General features: G+C 42.1%; 1 protein-coding gene across 2 annotated transcripts in view; it reads right to left on the bottom strand.

The window, feature by feature from the left end:
• The window catches only part of Pak2 (p21 (RAC1) activated kinase 2), a 67,606-nt gene that overhangs the window by 28,710 nt on the left and 22,203 nt on the right, over positions 1–16,693 (bottom strand). For both annotated transcript variants that reach the window (XM_059277700.1, XM_059277701.1), the window contains exons 2-3: positions 12,380–12,587; positions 431–531 (exon numbers count right to left, since the gene is read on the bottom strand). In XM_059277700.1, the coding sequence (XP_059133683.1) occupies positions 431–531; positions 12,380–12,566 (288 nt within the window). In that variant the 5' untranslated portion in view covers positions 12,567–12,587. The remainder of the gene's footprint in view (positions 1–430; positions 532–12,379; positions 12,588–16,693) is intronic.

Genomic DNA, 16,693 nt, shown 5'->3' with positions numbered 1-16,693 from the left:
CAAAATGAGTTCACAGGAGGCCAGCCTGGGCTACATAAAAATCCTGCCTCAAAAAACCAGAGAGAAAAACTGATTTCAAACTTAAATACTAAAAATGCTCAAGTACCCTTTTCAGTTTCTTGCGTGTGTGCACATTTGCAGGGGTCACAGGGTCATCTCAGACATCACTGTCTTCCACCTGGAGACAAGGTCTCTTGTTTTTACGACTTATATACCACGCTAGCTGCCCTGTGAGCCTTCAGATTCTCTAGTCTCCCATCATACTGTAGGAGTACTACAATTACTTCTGTATTCTGTGTTGTGTGCATTCTGGGGATTTAAACTTGGGTCCTCACACTTGTACAGTAAGTGCTTCTCTTCACTGAACAATCCCTACAACCCTTCAGCACTGTTTTACTGTCAAAAACAAACCTCGCTCAGGTAAACTTACAGTGAACTCTCCAGTAACAGCGTCAAAGCCAACATGGATGGTGTGTTCAAAATCAGATGGAGGAGAAATCTCTGGCCGTTCTTTTTCTTTCTTTTTACTTCCTAGAGGGCATGGGGGTAGGGAGAGAAAATAATCTCTTTAAACAAAGCTAATTACGGCATTTGTTATTGTGTTTGTATTTTTCCTGAAACTGATGAGGAATGAAGTTATTGCAGAAGAATCTTCCACTGGGAACAGTGGCTGATAGGAAACTGGCACACACAGCCTGCACCCTGCTGGAGGTGTCTCCACAGACACATTTATAGAGGCCACTTGAGCAAGCTGAAGTCCTCCTTCTCTCCCTCCTCCTCCTCCTCCAACTTGCTTTTCTGAGACAGGGCCTTATTCTCCAGTCTACACTGGCCTCAAATTCACGATAATTCTTCTGTATCAACCTATAGATATTAAGGTTGAACGCATGAGCCACCACACATGGCTTACACTTTCCTTTTCATTATAGTTTGTAAATGTAACATCTTTATATTACCCAACTTTCCTATGGTTCCACTGCAAAATTTTTTTTTCAACACTCTTGCTACATCACTATAACATCCTTTGCAAATTCAAACACACCAATGCTTCTCCTCCCCAGTCCTCCTTCTCTAACCTGTAGCTCCTAAACCTGTGGGTCTATTTCTGGATGCTTTGCTCTCCTCAAATCATGTCTATCATTATGCCAACCCTGGTACCTTGATTACTGCCATCTTTATATAAACACTGAAAGTACAGTCTAAGTCCTTTTTTTGTTTTTTTACTTTTTTCAAATCTGCTGGGATTATTTCAGGTTCTCTACATTACTCTATGAAATGAAGAATATTTTAAATTTCTACAAAGCCTTCTAGGGCTGTGACAGGAACTGTATTTAATTTATAAATCTATTTAGAGTTTATTGACACCTTGCCTTCTGATCCTTGAGCAACAGCAAATCTCAATAAATTAGGTCTTTAATTTCTCTCAGCAATGTTTGCTGGTATAGGGAGACAGAATACAGATCCTGCCACTACTTTATCATACTTCTGCACAAGAAGACTTATTAATTTTTGATGCTACTAAAAATGGTAGTTTTGGGGTTTGGGATGCAGCTCAGAGGTTGCTTGTGCTCATTTAGCATGCTTGCAGTTTGGGGTCAGCCCCACCAGGAAATACAAAATAAAACTCATTCTTCAAGACTGATCTTTTCTACTTACTTTTAACCCCGCCCCTGGGGTTTCTCTGTGAAAGTCCTGGCTGTCCTGGAACTCACTCTGTAGACCAGGCTGGCCTCGAATTCACAGAGATCCCCCTGCCACTGCATCCCTAGTTCTAGGATTTAAGGTGTGCGCCACCACCACCCGGCTATTTTTAAAATTTTTGAGGCATCACAGAATTTTCTATAAAGTAATGTTCTGTGGTAAGCTAAGGAAAGGCTTGCATGTCCTTCCTAATTTGGATAATTTTATTTTATTTTTTTTCCTTCCATTTCTTTAAGAGAATTTTTTATTTTCTCTTTAAGGGAGTTTTTCATTTCCTCTGTAAGCCATCATCTTCTTAAAGTCATTTTTAGGATTGATTCCTTCTGCTTCTTCTGCCTTGGTATGTTCAGGTCTTGCAGGTGTAGAATCACTGATGTTCTGATGTTGTCACATAGGTCTTTATGTTGTTGCCTGTATTTTTGCACTGGCGTCTGTCTACTCATCTCTTCCTCTGCTTGGTGTAGGCAGTGTCTGTGTCTGAAGGTGCCTCTCTTGTTCTAATTGTTAGTCTTGGTCCACTAGGAATTCTTGGTTAAATCGGTGCGTTAGGCTGTTTCTCCCGGAGCAGCTTAGTCCAATCAGTGTTAGTGGTTCTGTCTCAGGGAGCAGTTGTTCCCAACTGGTGCAGGTGGGCTTATGGCTCCAGTGGTTGTTAGGTTCGTATGGGTAGGTTTTCTGTTTTTTTTTGTTTTTGATGGGGGAGCAGGGAAAGGTAGCTGTCTGGTCCCTGGGACTCCGATGGGTAGGACCTAGGGGCTAGAGACCTGATCTGCCAGTCCGAAGATGGGGGCTTACCTGTTCCCAGTAGGTGTAGGGTGGGCTTATGATTCTGGTGATCTGGTTCGGTGGCTGGGCGGCACCTTCTTTTGTGTTCTCAGGTCACGTTTTGCTCATTCATCAACTCCTCAGCTGATCTTGTTTCCTCAGACTGCAGATTGTAGGATTCTGAAACCTCTCCCGAACGGATCTCAGCCGAGCAGGTTGTTCAGTAGGGCAATCTCACCAACACCTCCAAGTTGTTGGGTTTTGAAAGATCAGCAGCTGGGACCTGGGTTGGCCTCAGGACGAATGTTCGGATCTGTTCTGAGATGGCTCCTGCCCCGGGTGCTGGGATTAAAGGTGTCCCTGTTCCAAGCTCTTAATCTCCATGTTTTCACTAACTCCTCAGCGGGTAAAAGCTCAGTTTCTGTTCTTTATTATGACCGTGTCTCTGCCTGCCTCTGCTGCCGCTCTGGCTAATTTTTTTTAATTTTACTTGCTTAACCTATTGAACTGGCTAGTCCCTACTCTACAACATGGTTCAATAAAGGTGGTAATAGGAACTTTTGTGTTTTACTGATCCAGGGAGTGAAAACAGTCACTGTTTTTCAATTTAATATCAACAGTCAATGTTTCTAACATGCCCTTATCAAATTTAGTACATTTCCTTCAAATTCAAGTTTGCTCAACACTTACCTCATAAATGAATATTGGATTATGTCAAATGTCTTTTCTGCATCTACTTAAATGATCATATGGCTTATCCTAAGTTACACCAATTTTCAAATGTTTAGGCTTGCAGTCCTGGGATCTATTGCCTTTTTATACACTGTTGGATTACCACTGTTAAGAATTTGCCAAGGGGGCTGGAGAGATGGCTCAGAGGTTAAGAGCACTGACTGCTCTTCCAGAGGTCCTGAGTTCCATTCCCAGCACCCACATGGTGACTCACAACCATCTGTAATGAGATCTGGTGCCCTCTTCTGGCCTGCTGTCATATATGCTGTATACATAATAAAAAAAAAATTAAATTAAAAAAAAAAAACAGTAAAAAAAAAAAAAAAAAGATGAGCTTACATAAAAAAAAAAAAAAAAAAAAAAAGACTTTGCCAAGACTGTCTATGTTCAAGAAATGTATAGCTCTTTCTCTTTTTTGGTTTTTTGAGACAAGGCTTCTCTGTGTAGCTTTGGAGCCTTTTCTAGAACTCATTCGGTAGCCCGGGCTGGCCTCAAACTCACAGAGATCTGCCTGCCTCTGCCTCCCGAGTACTGGGATTAAAGGCATGTGCCACCACTGCCCGGCTAACCTTTTTTTTTTTTTTTAAAGTAAGCTTTGGAAATCTATCTTAAGGAAAGAAATTTCTGTGGGGTGGTAGTGGCTCACGCCTTTAATCCCAGCAAGTGGGAGGCAGAGGCAGGTGGATCTCTGTGAGTTCTAGGCCAGCCTGGTCTACAGACTCCAGAGAGTTTTCCAGGACAGCCAGGACTACACAGAGAAACTTTGTCAGTATATACCTGTACACAACATTACCTCTGTCTTCTCAGTGGAGAATGAACCTAAACTCATACATTCTACCCTGACTTTTACCCCCTACCCCAGCAAACCTTTGAATCTAACCTAACATGCAAGTTCATACAGAAACGAAGTGGATTTCCTAGAGGATGTAGTTTCGGCTGCTTTACTGATCGTTTTTTTTGCAATCATTTGAATCAAGTTTTATTATTCTCTTCCATCTCCTGTGTTACGTTTACCTGTTTAAATTGTACAATCCAATGACTTTTAGTATATTCAGAATCCCATAAACATTATCACCATGTAACTAGCATAGTTTCATCATCCCTTAAAGAAACCTTGTATCCATTAGTAATTACTCCTTATTCTACTCCTGCTTTACTGTAACCTCTCATCAAATAATAATCTTCTCAGTATCGTATTTATTTTTATGTGTATGTGTGCAGGTACCCTCAAGGCCAAAAGAAGACATTAGAGTTACAGGTAGATGTGATGCTGGTAACCAAACCTAGGTCCTCTGCAAGAACAGCAGTGTCCAGTGCTCTCAACTGCTGACTCATCTCTTCAGCCTTCCTTAGTGCGAACTAGTGTTTTACACATGCAGGCTAAGTGCACCACTTATGTGAAGTGTCCACGGGGTCAGAAAATAGCACTGGATCCCTAGAACTGGAGTTTCAGATGGTTGGGAAGCATCCTGTGGGTAGGAACCAAAAAGAACCAATCCCAGGTCTTCGCAGGAGGAGCAAGTGCTCTTAAACACTAAGCCACCTCTCCAGCCCCTGGGTCTTTTTTCTCATTATTTCTTTATTTCCTGAATTCTATTTAATTTGTCCATTATTTGCAACATTGTAATTGTTTTCGTTTATATTTCCTATCTGAGGTTTTTTTTTTTAAAAAAAAAAAAAAAAACTCTGGGAGAATGTTCTTGATTATCCTTTCACCCTTCTATTGATATCACATTTATTCTGTTAATTTTAAACAGTGATTTTCCAAGAATTATTTCTCATCATTCTTTGATCATTTTTTTCCCTCTGAAAATCAACATTTTTTTCCTCTGAAAATTCTTTTATTTCATGAATTTGTCTTCTTTCCTCAAAGATTATGCTGTATATACATGTTTGCTGGCAGATGGATTTTCTGGTTTGTTGATTTTCTCCTGAAGTGGAATGCTTCTTCTAAATTTATTTAATAAAATTACCTGATTCTTGGAGGCAGGGTCTTGCTATCTGGCTACAGCTAGCCTTGATTTCACTTAGTTATCCAGGTAGGCCTCATAGGCATGTGTCATCTGGTACTTCCCGTTGTTCTGGGCTCTAATGTCTAAGTGTTTTCTTCACATGTCTGGTGACCCTTTGCTGTTCATTCTTACAGAAAAACATTACACAACTAACTGAGAGACAAGCTAGATCAAAGATGAGGATAAGGCTCAGGGCATCTAAAGTATTTTCCCCCCAGAACATTCTGTTTATCCAGAGGAAAGCCTCCCAGTGTCTGGTCTGAGGGCCAGGACAGGCAAAAAGTACTCTGCACGTTCACAAGGTAGAAGAAAGGAGTTCTGTGTGATGATTTGGACCAAATCTGCATTTTTTATTCTGATGCTTCAACTTTTCGGGATCTGCAATGAAAATATCTGTATGGCTGCCTTTATGGAGTGAAACAGTGTAATCGCTGGATAACTTCCTATGCAGACTTAAGTGATCCCCCTCGTTTACCCTGGCTATCCCATTCTCCCCTCCCTACAGTCTCTAATCCTGAGTCACCGAGACTCCGAGAGAAAAGGGGATCCCTTCTCTCATACACCCCACTCTGCAATCACGGTCTCTCTGTCCACTTAGGCAGGCATGTTCCTTCCTTTCCACTGCAATCCTCTAAGCGCCTGTTAACAACTCCTGGACACGGCCACCGCTTCTCCTTTCCTTTCTCCTCACAGGGACTTTAAAAACAAATGACTTTTCAACTGACACTTTAGTTGGATCTTGAGGTTCGGCATATGCACGTAGACACAATGCAAATCTTTTAAAATAAAAAAATAAAATATTGCAGTATCTTAAAACCCAAATCTGTTTGACTCCACTTGTTTCTCACAAGTACTTGCTGTATTTTAGTAGTCTCAGGGGGAAGAGCAAAGTATTTTTTTTTAAAGAATCTGAGTAATTAAAAATGTGGTTAATATGCCATGTTTAACCAAAAAGATCCTACTGCACTGCTGTTTGATAAATCTGTACATACACACTAGCACATGCTTTTCTTTGCTCATAAAGACATTACTAATCTAGCACTCACAGGAAACAATACCATTTTTTGACTAATATTGACACATTTCTGCAAAATGTCCATGCTTCCTCTAGATTCTCCAGGTGCACATATTTACCAACAAGGTTGTGGCAAGAAGGCAGGTCACACCCATTGTGGGAAGGAGCAGAAGGAAAGGCAATTATTAAGCTCACATAAAATTGTGTTGTCTTTACTACAACACATAATTACATCTATCATAAGCAACCTTTCATTTTCCACCAGACTGACTTGAGTAATCTGAGGTCAGGACCTCTAGTTCTCTTTATGTCCCTGGGCTTCTAACTCATTATACTGCAAACGGGAGAAAGCATTTGTTGGCTATGAACTAATAGTTTACTTTGTATATCATCTTTGTAAAGATGACAGAGAAACAAACCCCTGTGTATTATGAGAATATCTGCTGCTTCATTTTAAAAAGTCAGTTGCAGAGGCTTTTTTCCTGTTACCTGATGAATTTCTTCACTATTTCCCAATGTGTATTGTATGACCGGAAAAAATGCCATTTCCTTAGATGACCTAAGATGACAGATGCCTAATCCAAGGTGGGCATCAACTTCAGGCCACATTAGCCCCAGTCCCCCATCTAACATTCCGGCTAACTGCGTCACAGAGTGACTGAGCTATGCCAGACTTACAGAAAATCAACGTGAGTCCAGTGACCAGATTATAAGGAAGGCCAGCTGGTGTTGAAAGCTCCCTTTCCTAACACAAGGAAAAAGTCCAGTCTAAATCAGCAAAGGACAGCAAACAAGTACGGGGAAGAGGAAAGAAGAGAGTGTAAGCAAAAACATTCCTGGGTCTTGTTGTATCTAAGGTCCAGCCAGTTTTGGGATTTGAAGAATAAAAAAATATATAAAAGAACATTTCATAAATGTTAGTGATGTAGAACAAAAAGTTATAGGAAGACATGAACATAAGTAAGCAGCTAAGAGATGCACCTAGATATATTAGTCCACTCAAAGGAAAATGGTGGGAGCCAGGTGGCTCAGTGGGTAAAGATGCCTGCTGCCAGGCCTGACAACTGAGCTCAATCTCCACACATCGTGGAAGGAGACAGACAACTCTCACAAAGTGTCCTCTGACCCCTACATATGTACCATAGTTTGCAGGTACATGCATACAGACACCCACAATAAATATAAATCTTTGTTTGTTTTTTGAGGCAGGGTCTCTCTCTATATAGCCATGGCTGTCGTCAAACTCAAGAGATCTGCTGGCCTCTACCTCCTAAGTGCAAGATTTAGAGACATGTGTCACCTGGTTTAATTATAACAATTTTTTTTTTTTTTTTTTGAGAAAGTATTTCTCTGTGTAGTTCTGGCCGTCCCAGAACTCACTATGTAGAACAGGCTGGCCTCAAACTCACAGAGAGATCCACTTGCCTCTGCCTCCTGAGTGCTGGGATTAAAGCGTGGGCCACTACACCCTTTTGTTTGTGTTTATTTTTTTAATTAAAAAGAGAATGACATGATACCCTAAAACTAAAATCTGTTTAATCGACTTGTTTTTTCACAAGTACTGGCCATATTTTAGTAGCACCTGGGTGAGGATCGAAGTTTTAGAAACAGCATCTGAAACATATGAAAGCAAGCCTCAGAATGAACATGCACTAGACAAACCTGCTCTACAGATTGGATGCAACTCTAGATGCCAACACTGGGAAGAAATTAATAATTATGCAAGACACCCTAGCTTTGGAGAAGAAATCTGCTCATGTTTAAAAAATAAGTCAACTTCCCACTCTTGCTTGTCAAACATAATAATCTATAAGATGTCTACAGACAGCAGATCACTTGATGGGAAATAATGGACCACGGAAACTTCTTTGAATCACTTCTGAAACCTATTAAATAACAAAACAGTAGCAGCAGGAAGGAGGGAAGTAAAATTCTGAGCCACATGCTGACATGGAATCTTAGGGCCACTGCCTTTTTCTACATTTGACCTAGCTGGAGTCACAATTAAGAACAGCCTCATGTGAAACTGGGCCTGGGGGCTCATGCCTACGACCCCAGCACTTGGCAGAATGAGGCCCAAGACTTCTGTGCATTCCAGAACAGAAAAGAGGAAGAAAGAACAATTATCTACTTAAATGGAAGACTCCTCAGTTTCTAGTCTAACAACCAGTGATGGAATCTCCAAATCAGTGAAACTAAACTTGTTCCATCACACAGAAGCGTCTTTATTCTCAAGTATTAATATTAATACTGGACTTCTGGACAAGAAAGGATGTTTACATACCATCTTCATAACCCATCGGATATGAAAAGTGCACACAGGCTGAATTATTGGGTGTAAACTGACTCCACTGATGAACACTCTATCAACTCAACATTAGCTATCTGACTAGAGCCTATAATAAGCCATTTTCATTATTAAAACTACTAAATTGGCTAAAGGCTCCTGCAAAAGCCTGACAGTTTCCAAGGTAGTCTCAGACCTCCAACAAAACCTGACTTCTTTTTTTTTTTTTTTTGGTTTTTCGAGAGAGTTTCTCTGTGTAGTTTTGGTGTCTGTCCTGGATCTCACTCTGTAGACCAGGCTGGCCTTGAACTCACAGATCCTCCCGACTCTGCCTCCCCAGTGCTGGGATTAAAGGCGTGTGCTACCACCGCCAGGCTAAATTTGAGTTCTATAGCACAGAATACAAGGCCCTTTGTGACCAGATCTTTTCCCACTTTTTCAGTTTCTGCTGTGTGCAGTTCCATGTGAACATCACACTTGCCTGTAATTATCATGTGCCCTCTCTGTTTTTAACTCACATTGGCCTGCATTCAGTCCCGTGAGTATACCATGACCCTGTGGCTGGGCCACTGACGATTCTTTTCTAGGCATAGACTACACTTTAACCATTGCTTCATTCTAACCTTTTAGTTTTAAGCTCTGTTTTCATGTCCTTAGAAAGCCTTCCTAGGGGGCTGGAGAAATGGCTCAGCGGTTAAGAACACTGGTTGCTCTTCCAGAGGTCCAGAGTTCAATTCCCAGCAATCACACGGTAATAGGATCCGATTCCCTCTTCTGGTGTGCATGAAGACAAGTCATTCATATACATAAAATAAATATTAAAAAAAAAAGAAAGCCTTCCTAAACACTCTAAATTAGTCAGACATCTTACACTACCACTGTGTCAGCTTTCACAATTCAACTACATGCTATGGGACACTCCATCCATCACCCAAAATGAACCTAGGGCCTCACAACATGCTAGGCAAGTGCAGTACCCACAAGTTCCAGTCCCAGCTCCACTAGCTTTTGGACTAGTGTTGTAAGGGTAGGGACACCATCTGCTTTGCTTATCATTTAATTCCTGGTGATTCACACAGAGCAAACATTAATAGGCAAGAAAAAAGGATCCCTTCAGTGAATTTGTTATAAAAGGTACAATTCCAGGGGATTATATCAAACTGACAAGCTTTTCCAACACAAAGAAAACAGTCAACAGAATGAGGAAACAACCTGCTGAATGGGAGAAAATATTCAAACTATTTAATCAACAAGGGATCAATATTCAGAGTATATGAGGAACTCAACAATCAAAAAAAACAAAACAAAACAACAACAACAACAACAACAACAACAAAAAACCCTACCAAAAAAAAACTGACTAAAGATGGACAGGCGATCTGAACAAACTGTTTGGGATTGTGTTTGTTTGTTTTGCTTTGGCTGGCCTGGAACTCAGAGACCTGCCTGTCTCTGCCCCTCAGTGCTGGCACTGTGAGACTAAAGGGGTGTGCCACTACTTTCAGCCCTGACAGACATTTCTTAAAAGACATGTGGAAACTGCATCAGTTCCTTCTAACCAGACAGAACATAGGACAAAATGGTACATTACCACTGAAAAATAAGAAACATTCTTAATTTCAAATCATAGCTGAGTAAAGATTTCAGAAGACTGTGACCGCCTATATTGTCCATCTTTTTTATGTGTATGTGAGCATAGCTTGGAGGCCAGAGGTCTACACACTGTGCTCATCACCCTCTGCCTCATTTTCTGAGACACTGTCTCTCACTGAACCTGAGGCTCATCAGCCAGCTAGACTGACTGGACTGCCTGACCCTCCCTCCCCCACCCTCCCAATGTTGGGGTTACAGGCACACACTGCACATCTGGCCTTTTATGTGGTGCTGAGGACAGAGCTCAGACCTTCATGCTTGCCCAACAAGGACTTTACCTACTGATTCCATCCCACACTGCCTCTTTGTTTTCTTTTAACGTACATGTGCATGTGGTATGCGAGTTTGTTCTCTTCATTAGGTGGGTGCTGGGACTTGAACTCAGGCTTCTATATTGCCATTCTTCTTCTTTTTTTTTTTTTTTTAAAGATTTATTTATTTATTTTGTACATAGCATGTATGACCAGAAGAGGGCACCAGATCTCATTACAGATGGTTGTGAGCCACCATGTGGTTGCTGGGAGTTGAACTCAGGTCCTCTGGAAGAGCAGTCAGTGCTCTTAACCTCTGAGCCATCTCTCCAGCCCCTATATTGCCATTCTTATACCAACACTGTCTCAGTTTCATTTTGTTTTACTCTCATGTTGTAACTACAACCAGAAACCAAAAAAAGATGAACGCTTCCTTCGGCTCAGCTCCCTTTTCCCACTGAGACAGTCCAGGATCTCAGCCAGGGAAGAGTGCAGCCCACAGTGGGCAGGTGTTTCCATCTCGGTTCTAGATGAAGCTGACAACTGAGATTAACCATCATGAGCATGGGACCTCAAAAATATCACTGCTATGGTTTAGATATGGCTTGTTCTCTAATGGTTCATGTCTTGGAGGCTTGATCCCCAGTGAGCAGTATAGAAAAGAGCAGGGCATGGTTCTGCATGCCTGTAATCATTCATGTTCTTTAGGAGGTGGAGGCAGGAGGATTAGCAGTCAGAAGGCCTGTCTCTCCATGAGTTTGAGGCCATCCTCAGCTATAAGAGAATGTCTAAACAAAACGAAAAACAAAAAATCAACCAAACAACGACAATAAAAATAGTATAGAAAAGTAGTTGGAACTTTAAGATGGACCTTATAGGAGGTAATGACAACCTTCACAATAGATTAATGCTGTCAGAGAGTACAATGATTTCTGAGGAAGCAGGTTCCCACAAAGGGTGACTGGCCCCTCCTGACTCTTCTGCTTCTGAATCTTGAACATTCCCATAAGCAGCTGGCTCCTCTTCTGAATCTTCACCATCTGTGACACTGACCTCATCAGACACCAGGGTTGTGCTGTTTGGAGTTTCTAGCCACCAGAAGCATAGACAAAATAAACCTTTTCAGGGAGTGGGGTGAGAACTGAGACAGTTCACTATATAGCCTTAGATCACTGGAGCTTAATATATAGAGCAGGCTGGCCTCAAACTCACGGAGAGCCACCTGCCTCTGCCTCCTGAGTGCTGGGATTATAGGCCTACATAAAGTACCCAGTCTCAGGTACTTTGTTAAAGCCACACAAAAGAGACTAGGGCAGTCACAAATCTCACTCTGTCAGGAAGCTGTATAAAGGTCTCAGGAAATGAAGACACGAACAGAAACGCACTGTCTGTAGCGAGCGTACTGAACCAACCATCGCACTTACCAGGTAGTTTGCTAGGCACGACAGCACACCCTGCAGGCAGAAGGACCAAAAGCTCGGGCTACACAGTAAGATGCTGCATGAATGAGTAAGTATTGCTTGTTTGTGTCCTCTAGGCTGGCTTTGAATTCCTGAGTTCAAGTGATCCTCCTGTACTAAGTAAGGATTTGTGCCAGCAAGCCCATGAGAGTCTGTTTAATAGTTCCTATTATCAGCATTTTTTAAAAAAAGGTTTATTTATTTTTATTTTATGTGCATGGGTGTTTGCCTGTGTGTACGTATGTGCACCAGATGTATGCCTGGTGTAGGCGGAGGCTGGAGTCCAGAAAAGGGTGTTGGATCCCCTGGGAAACTGCCATGGCTGTTGGGAATCAAACCTGGGTCATCCTCTACAAGAGCAGCAAGTGATCCTTACTACTGGGCCATCTCTCCAGCTCGAAACTGTTTTCATAGATCTGTTTATTATTCACCATAGAGGATATCAAGATGGGAAACATATCACAAGCAAATGTGAAGCTTCTGAAATTATAGCAGCTGCTTACCTTTTTCTGTGCCTGAGAATATGGAGATGATTTTGTTCCTGGGTTTCTTTTCCTCTGGAACAGAAGGCAAAGGTTTCAAACTGTGATTGGCCGATAAAGGATCTTTTCCTCCAGTGCTAAAAATGGTACTGCTCATTCGCACAGGAGGTGCTGGGGGCTTGTCTTCTAGTTCTCCGTTATCAGACATGATTCAGAATTATGAAATGGCCTGCAAGAGAGCAACCCCCAAACATTCAATTAATAACAAGGTTAAAGACAACACAGAGCCGGGCGATGGTGGCGCACGCCTTTAATCCCAGCACTCTGGAGGCAGAGGGCTGCTGTGGGATGGTCTGTATGTCAAGTGTGTTGCTGATTGGTCAGTAAATAAATCACTGATTGGCCATTGGCTAGGCAGGAAGTAACCAATATAAGTCTCTGTGTTTACTTGGTCGGGTCTGAGCGGCTGTGGGTCTGGCGGCGGGTAAGAGAGATTTGTCCTGAGGTGGGCCAGACAGGAAAACTCTAGCTACAAATGGCGTCCAACGTGGTGGCAAGAGTTTCCACCTAAAAACTGAGAAAAAAGATTCTAAAACGGAGCTAAAAACAGCTCCTAGTTGTCTCTTTCAAGCTAGCGGCAGCCTGCATGTTTGAGCTACTGCTGGCCGGTTCCTAGCGTGCGCGCTCGACCTGCAGTATGGCGGGAATGAGGCCTCTGCAAGTGGCACATTAAGCTATGTGGTGGATTTAGCCTTTGCTAGTACAAAAAAAAAAAAAAAAAAAAAAAAAAGAGGTTTCTGGGCTACATGTTGCTTTGATAGAAGCATAGACCCACTATTTCTGAGAGTTGATGGCTCCCAGAGCTGGTGGAAAACATACTACAGCCATGTTGGGAAGCTGAAGTGGGCGGAACCAGCAGCCACAGCGCCAGCGCCGTTTCAGGCTTAGAAGGCTGCAGTTTAAAGCAATAGGCTCAAGCTAATATAAAAAAATAAGCCACGTAAAGATGGCTACCACACAGAGAATCTGGATTATGTTCTCTTTGATATTCGTAACTGAAGAAAAACATTTGATTACAAAAGCTGTTGAGTTATGCCAAAATGTATATTTTAAAGGTACCTTGACTTCAAAATTTGGATGTAAAGATATGTTGCTTTGGAAAGGAGGCTCTGCTTTTGTTTTCACAGAAAGCCAGAGGCTATGGATTTGTTCCAGATTAAGATACATCAGGTTTGACCAGCCAAGACCACCTGAAAGGTCTCCGATGACACCATGGCCCAGATGATCCAACATCCAGAATGGTTTGAAGGCAACTGGCTCAGACAATACAGCCTCATGGACTATTCCATAATCCTAAAATATTCTTTGTGTCCCCATAAGATACAGCGCCCCCCTCCAGCAGGAAGTAGTAAGAGAAGCTACGCCCAAATTCCCAAATATACCAAGCTGACTTTGGAGATATGCAAAGGTTAAAACCTTCCTTTTTAAGAAAAGAAAAGGGGAAGTGCTGTGGGATGGTCTGTATGTCAAGTGTGTTGCTGATTGGTCAGTAAATAAATCACTGATTGGCCATTGGCTAGGCAGGAAGTATAGGCGGGACAAGGAGAAGAATTCTGGGAAGTGGAAGGCTGAGAGGGAGACACTGCCAGCCGCCACCATGACAAGCCGCATATGAAGATGCCGGTAAGCCACGAGCCATGTGGCAAGTCAAGATTAATAGAAATGGGCTAAATATAAGAGTAAGAGCTAGACAATGATAGGCCTGAGTTAATGGCCAAGCAGTTTAAATAATGTAAGAGTCTGTATGTTTATTTTATAAGTGGGCTCTGGGACTGGCGGGACTTGGTGGCGGGAGCTGGAGAGAAATTCTCCAGCTACAGAGGGCAGGTGGATCTCTGTGAGTTCGAGGCCAGCCTGGGCTACAGAGTGAGTTCCAGGAAAGGCACCAAAACTACACAGAGAAACTCTGTCTCGAAAAACAAACAAAAAAAAAAAAAAAAAAAAAAAAAGACAACACAGACAGTAATTACCCCCACCACAGCTGCAAATTAGAAAATGTGACCCCGCCAGGGACATTAGCAAAATTTGGATAAATAAATGATAAAAGATAAAACAAATCTGTCTCAATAAAATCAATCTCCACTAAATAGACACAGAAATGCTTGAAGAACATGTTCACACTAACACATCAGAAGCGATTTAACTAACCAATGGTTCTGAGATGATTCCAAAATAAAAACGGACATGTTTGTGTGTTGCCTCATTTTGGAGTCACCTGGGAAGAGGAAAGTAAGTGAAGAACTGCCTCCATCAGACTGGCCTGTGGGCAGGTCTGTGGGTGGCTCCTTAGCTGATGACTAAGGTGGGAGGGCCCAACCCACTGTGGCAGTTCCTCCCTGGGTAGATCCTGGGTCAGAGGAAAGCAAGCTTCTCAAGCCACAGGGAACAAGTCAACAAGCAGCATTCCACATGGTTAAGCTCCTGCCTCGACTTTCCTTGATAATGGACTGCAATATAAATATAATTTATATTATATTATAAAAATGGCCACCTTACCAAAAGCAATCTACTGATTCAAGGCAATCATTAAAATTCTAATGCCACTTTTCACAAAAATAGGAAAAATAAACTAGGTGGTGGTGGCACACACCTTTTTTTGTTTGTTTGTTTTTTGGTTTTTCGAGACAGGGTTTCTCTGTGTAGCTTTGCGTCTTTCCTGGAACTCACTTGGTAGACCAGGCTGGCCTCGAACTCACAGAGATCCGCCTGGCTCTGCCTCCCGAGTGCTGGGATTAAAGGCGTGTGCCACCAACGCCTGGTGGCACACACCTTTTATCCCAACACTCGGGAGGCAGAGGCAGGCGGATCTCTGTGAGGCCAACCTGGTCTACAGAGTGAGTTCCAGGACACCCAGGGATCGACACACACACACCCCTCATAATATGTGAACTAAGTTTTAATACTTTTGTTTTAGGTCTCTTTCTACCCATGTGGCCCATGAACTGCAGGTTGGACATGCCTGACAAACTATACAAACAACTAAAAAACAAAACAAAACAAACCTAAATAACAAGAAATCAAACAGCCTGATCAATAAGTGGGCTAATGAAATTAACAGTTCTCAAAAAGCAAAATCCAGGAGCAGTGGGGTGGCTCAGTAGGTGGAGGTGCTTGCATCCAGGTCTGACAACATTTTGATAGAACCCTACAAGGTGACAGGAAGCAAACTGAATTCCAAACATGTCCTTTGACACTGTTACATTCACAAACGCACACAAAATAAATCTGAAATACAAACAGCAATAAACATATAAAGAATAACCAACCTCAATAAACCATCAGGGAAATGCAAATTAAAGCTAAGCTGAGATTCCAATATCAGTAATTAGAATGGAAGTCATTAAGAAAACAACAATAAATGCTATCAAAGAGTCCAAAAGGAGCCCTTGAGATTATTACTGGTGGGAGTGTGAACTGGTCCAGCCATTAGGAAAGTAACCGTGGAGGTTTCTCCCAAAACCAGCACATGAACTTCTGTTAAGACCCAGTGACATCACTGATGGTTTTACCAACAGACTCCAAGTCAGGATGTCACAGAGGCACTTGAAGGCCAGTGCTCACTACAGCACTATTCCGGAGCTACACGATGGCACAGACATAGGCATCCAAGAAGATGATAAAGAAAATATGGACTGCATGTGACGCATACAAGTGTCTGAAGGGACAGAGGGAACTAATGAGATAGGCAAGGAAAAGGGAGCACAGGACATTCTGGGGAGTCAAGGGCTCAAATACAATATCTACTTGCACTACAACTTGTGTGCTATGGACGCAAGAGTCAGCCTCTGAAAATCTGACACATGGGACCTGAATGATCCAAGTACAGTGATAAAGTTAAATGTATAGCATGCCCAAGAATCAGTGTGGCTGTAATGCCAAGACTCCATCTGTCACTTTGTAACGCCCTGCTCAGATACACAGGTAAAGGTGTGAGGAGACAGGAACTAAAGTCTTTTGGCTGAGGAAAGCTTTTCAGGCTGAGGAGCCCTAGAGGTAAGAGGTGGCTTGTTCCTTTGTCTCTCTGATCTTTGAGCATTCAACCCCAATATTAGGCTCTAGGTTATTTATAAAAAGACCATTTAGCAATTTGTGTTACACACAGATGACATATCATAGCTAACTTGGTGAAAATTTTAGCCTCATTTACATACAAGTATAGATATTTAGTATGTCTTTTAAATTTAAAAGTAGTTATGTGTGAGTGTATTCTGTGTGTGGGTGCCTGAGGAGGCCAAAAGTAGGTGTCAGATCCCCTTGCACTGAAGAACCTGGAGT

This window comes from Peromyscus eremicus, chromosome 12 (assembly GCF_949786415.1).
Source record: "Peromyscus eremicus chromosome 12, PerEre_H2_v1, whole genome shotgun sequence".
In the NCBI taxonomy this organism is placed as follows: Eukaryota; Metazoa; Chordata; class Mammalia; order Rodentia; family Cricetidae; genus Peromyscus; species Peromyscus eremicus.
Note: the sequence above shows the minus strand (reverse complement) of the source record. Positions and strands in the feature narration are given on the sequence as shown.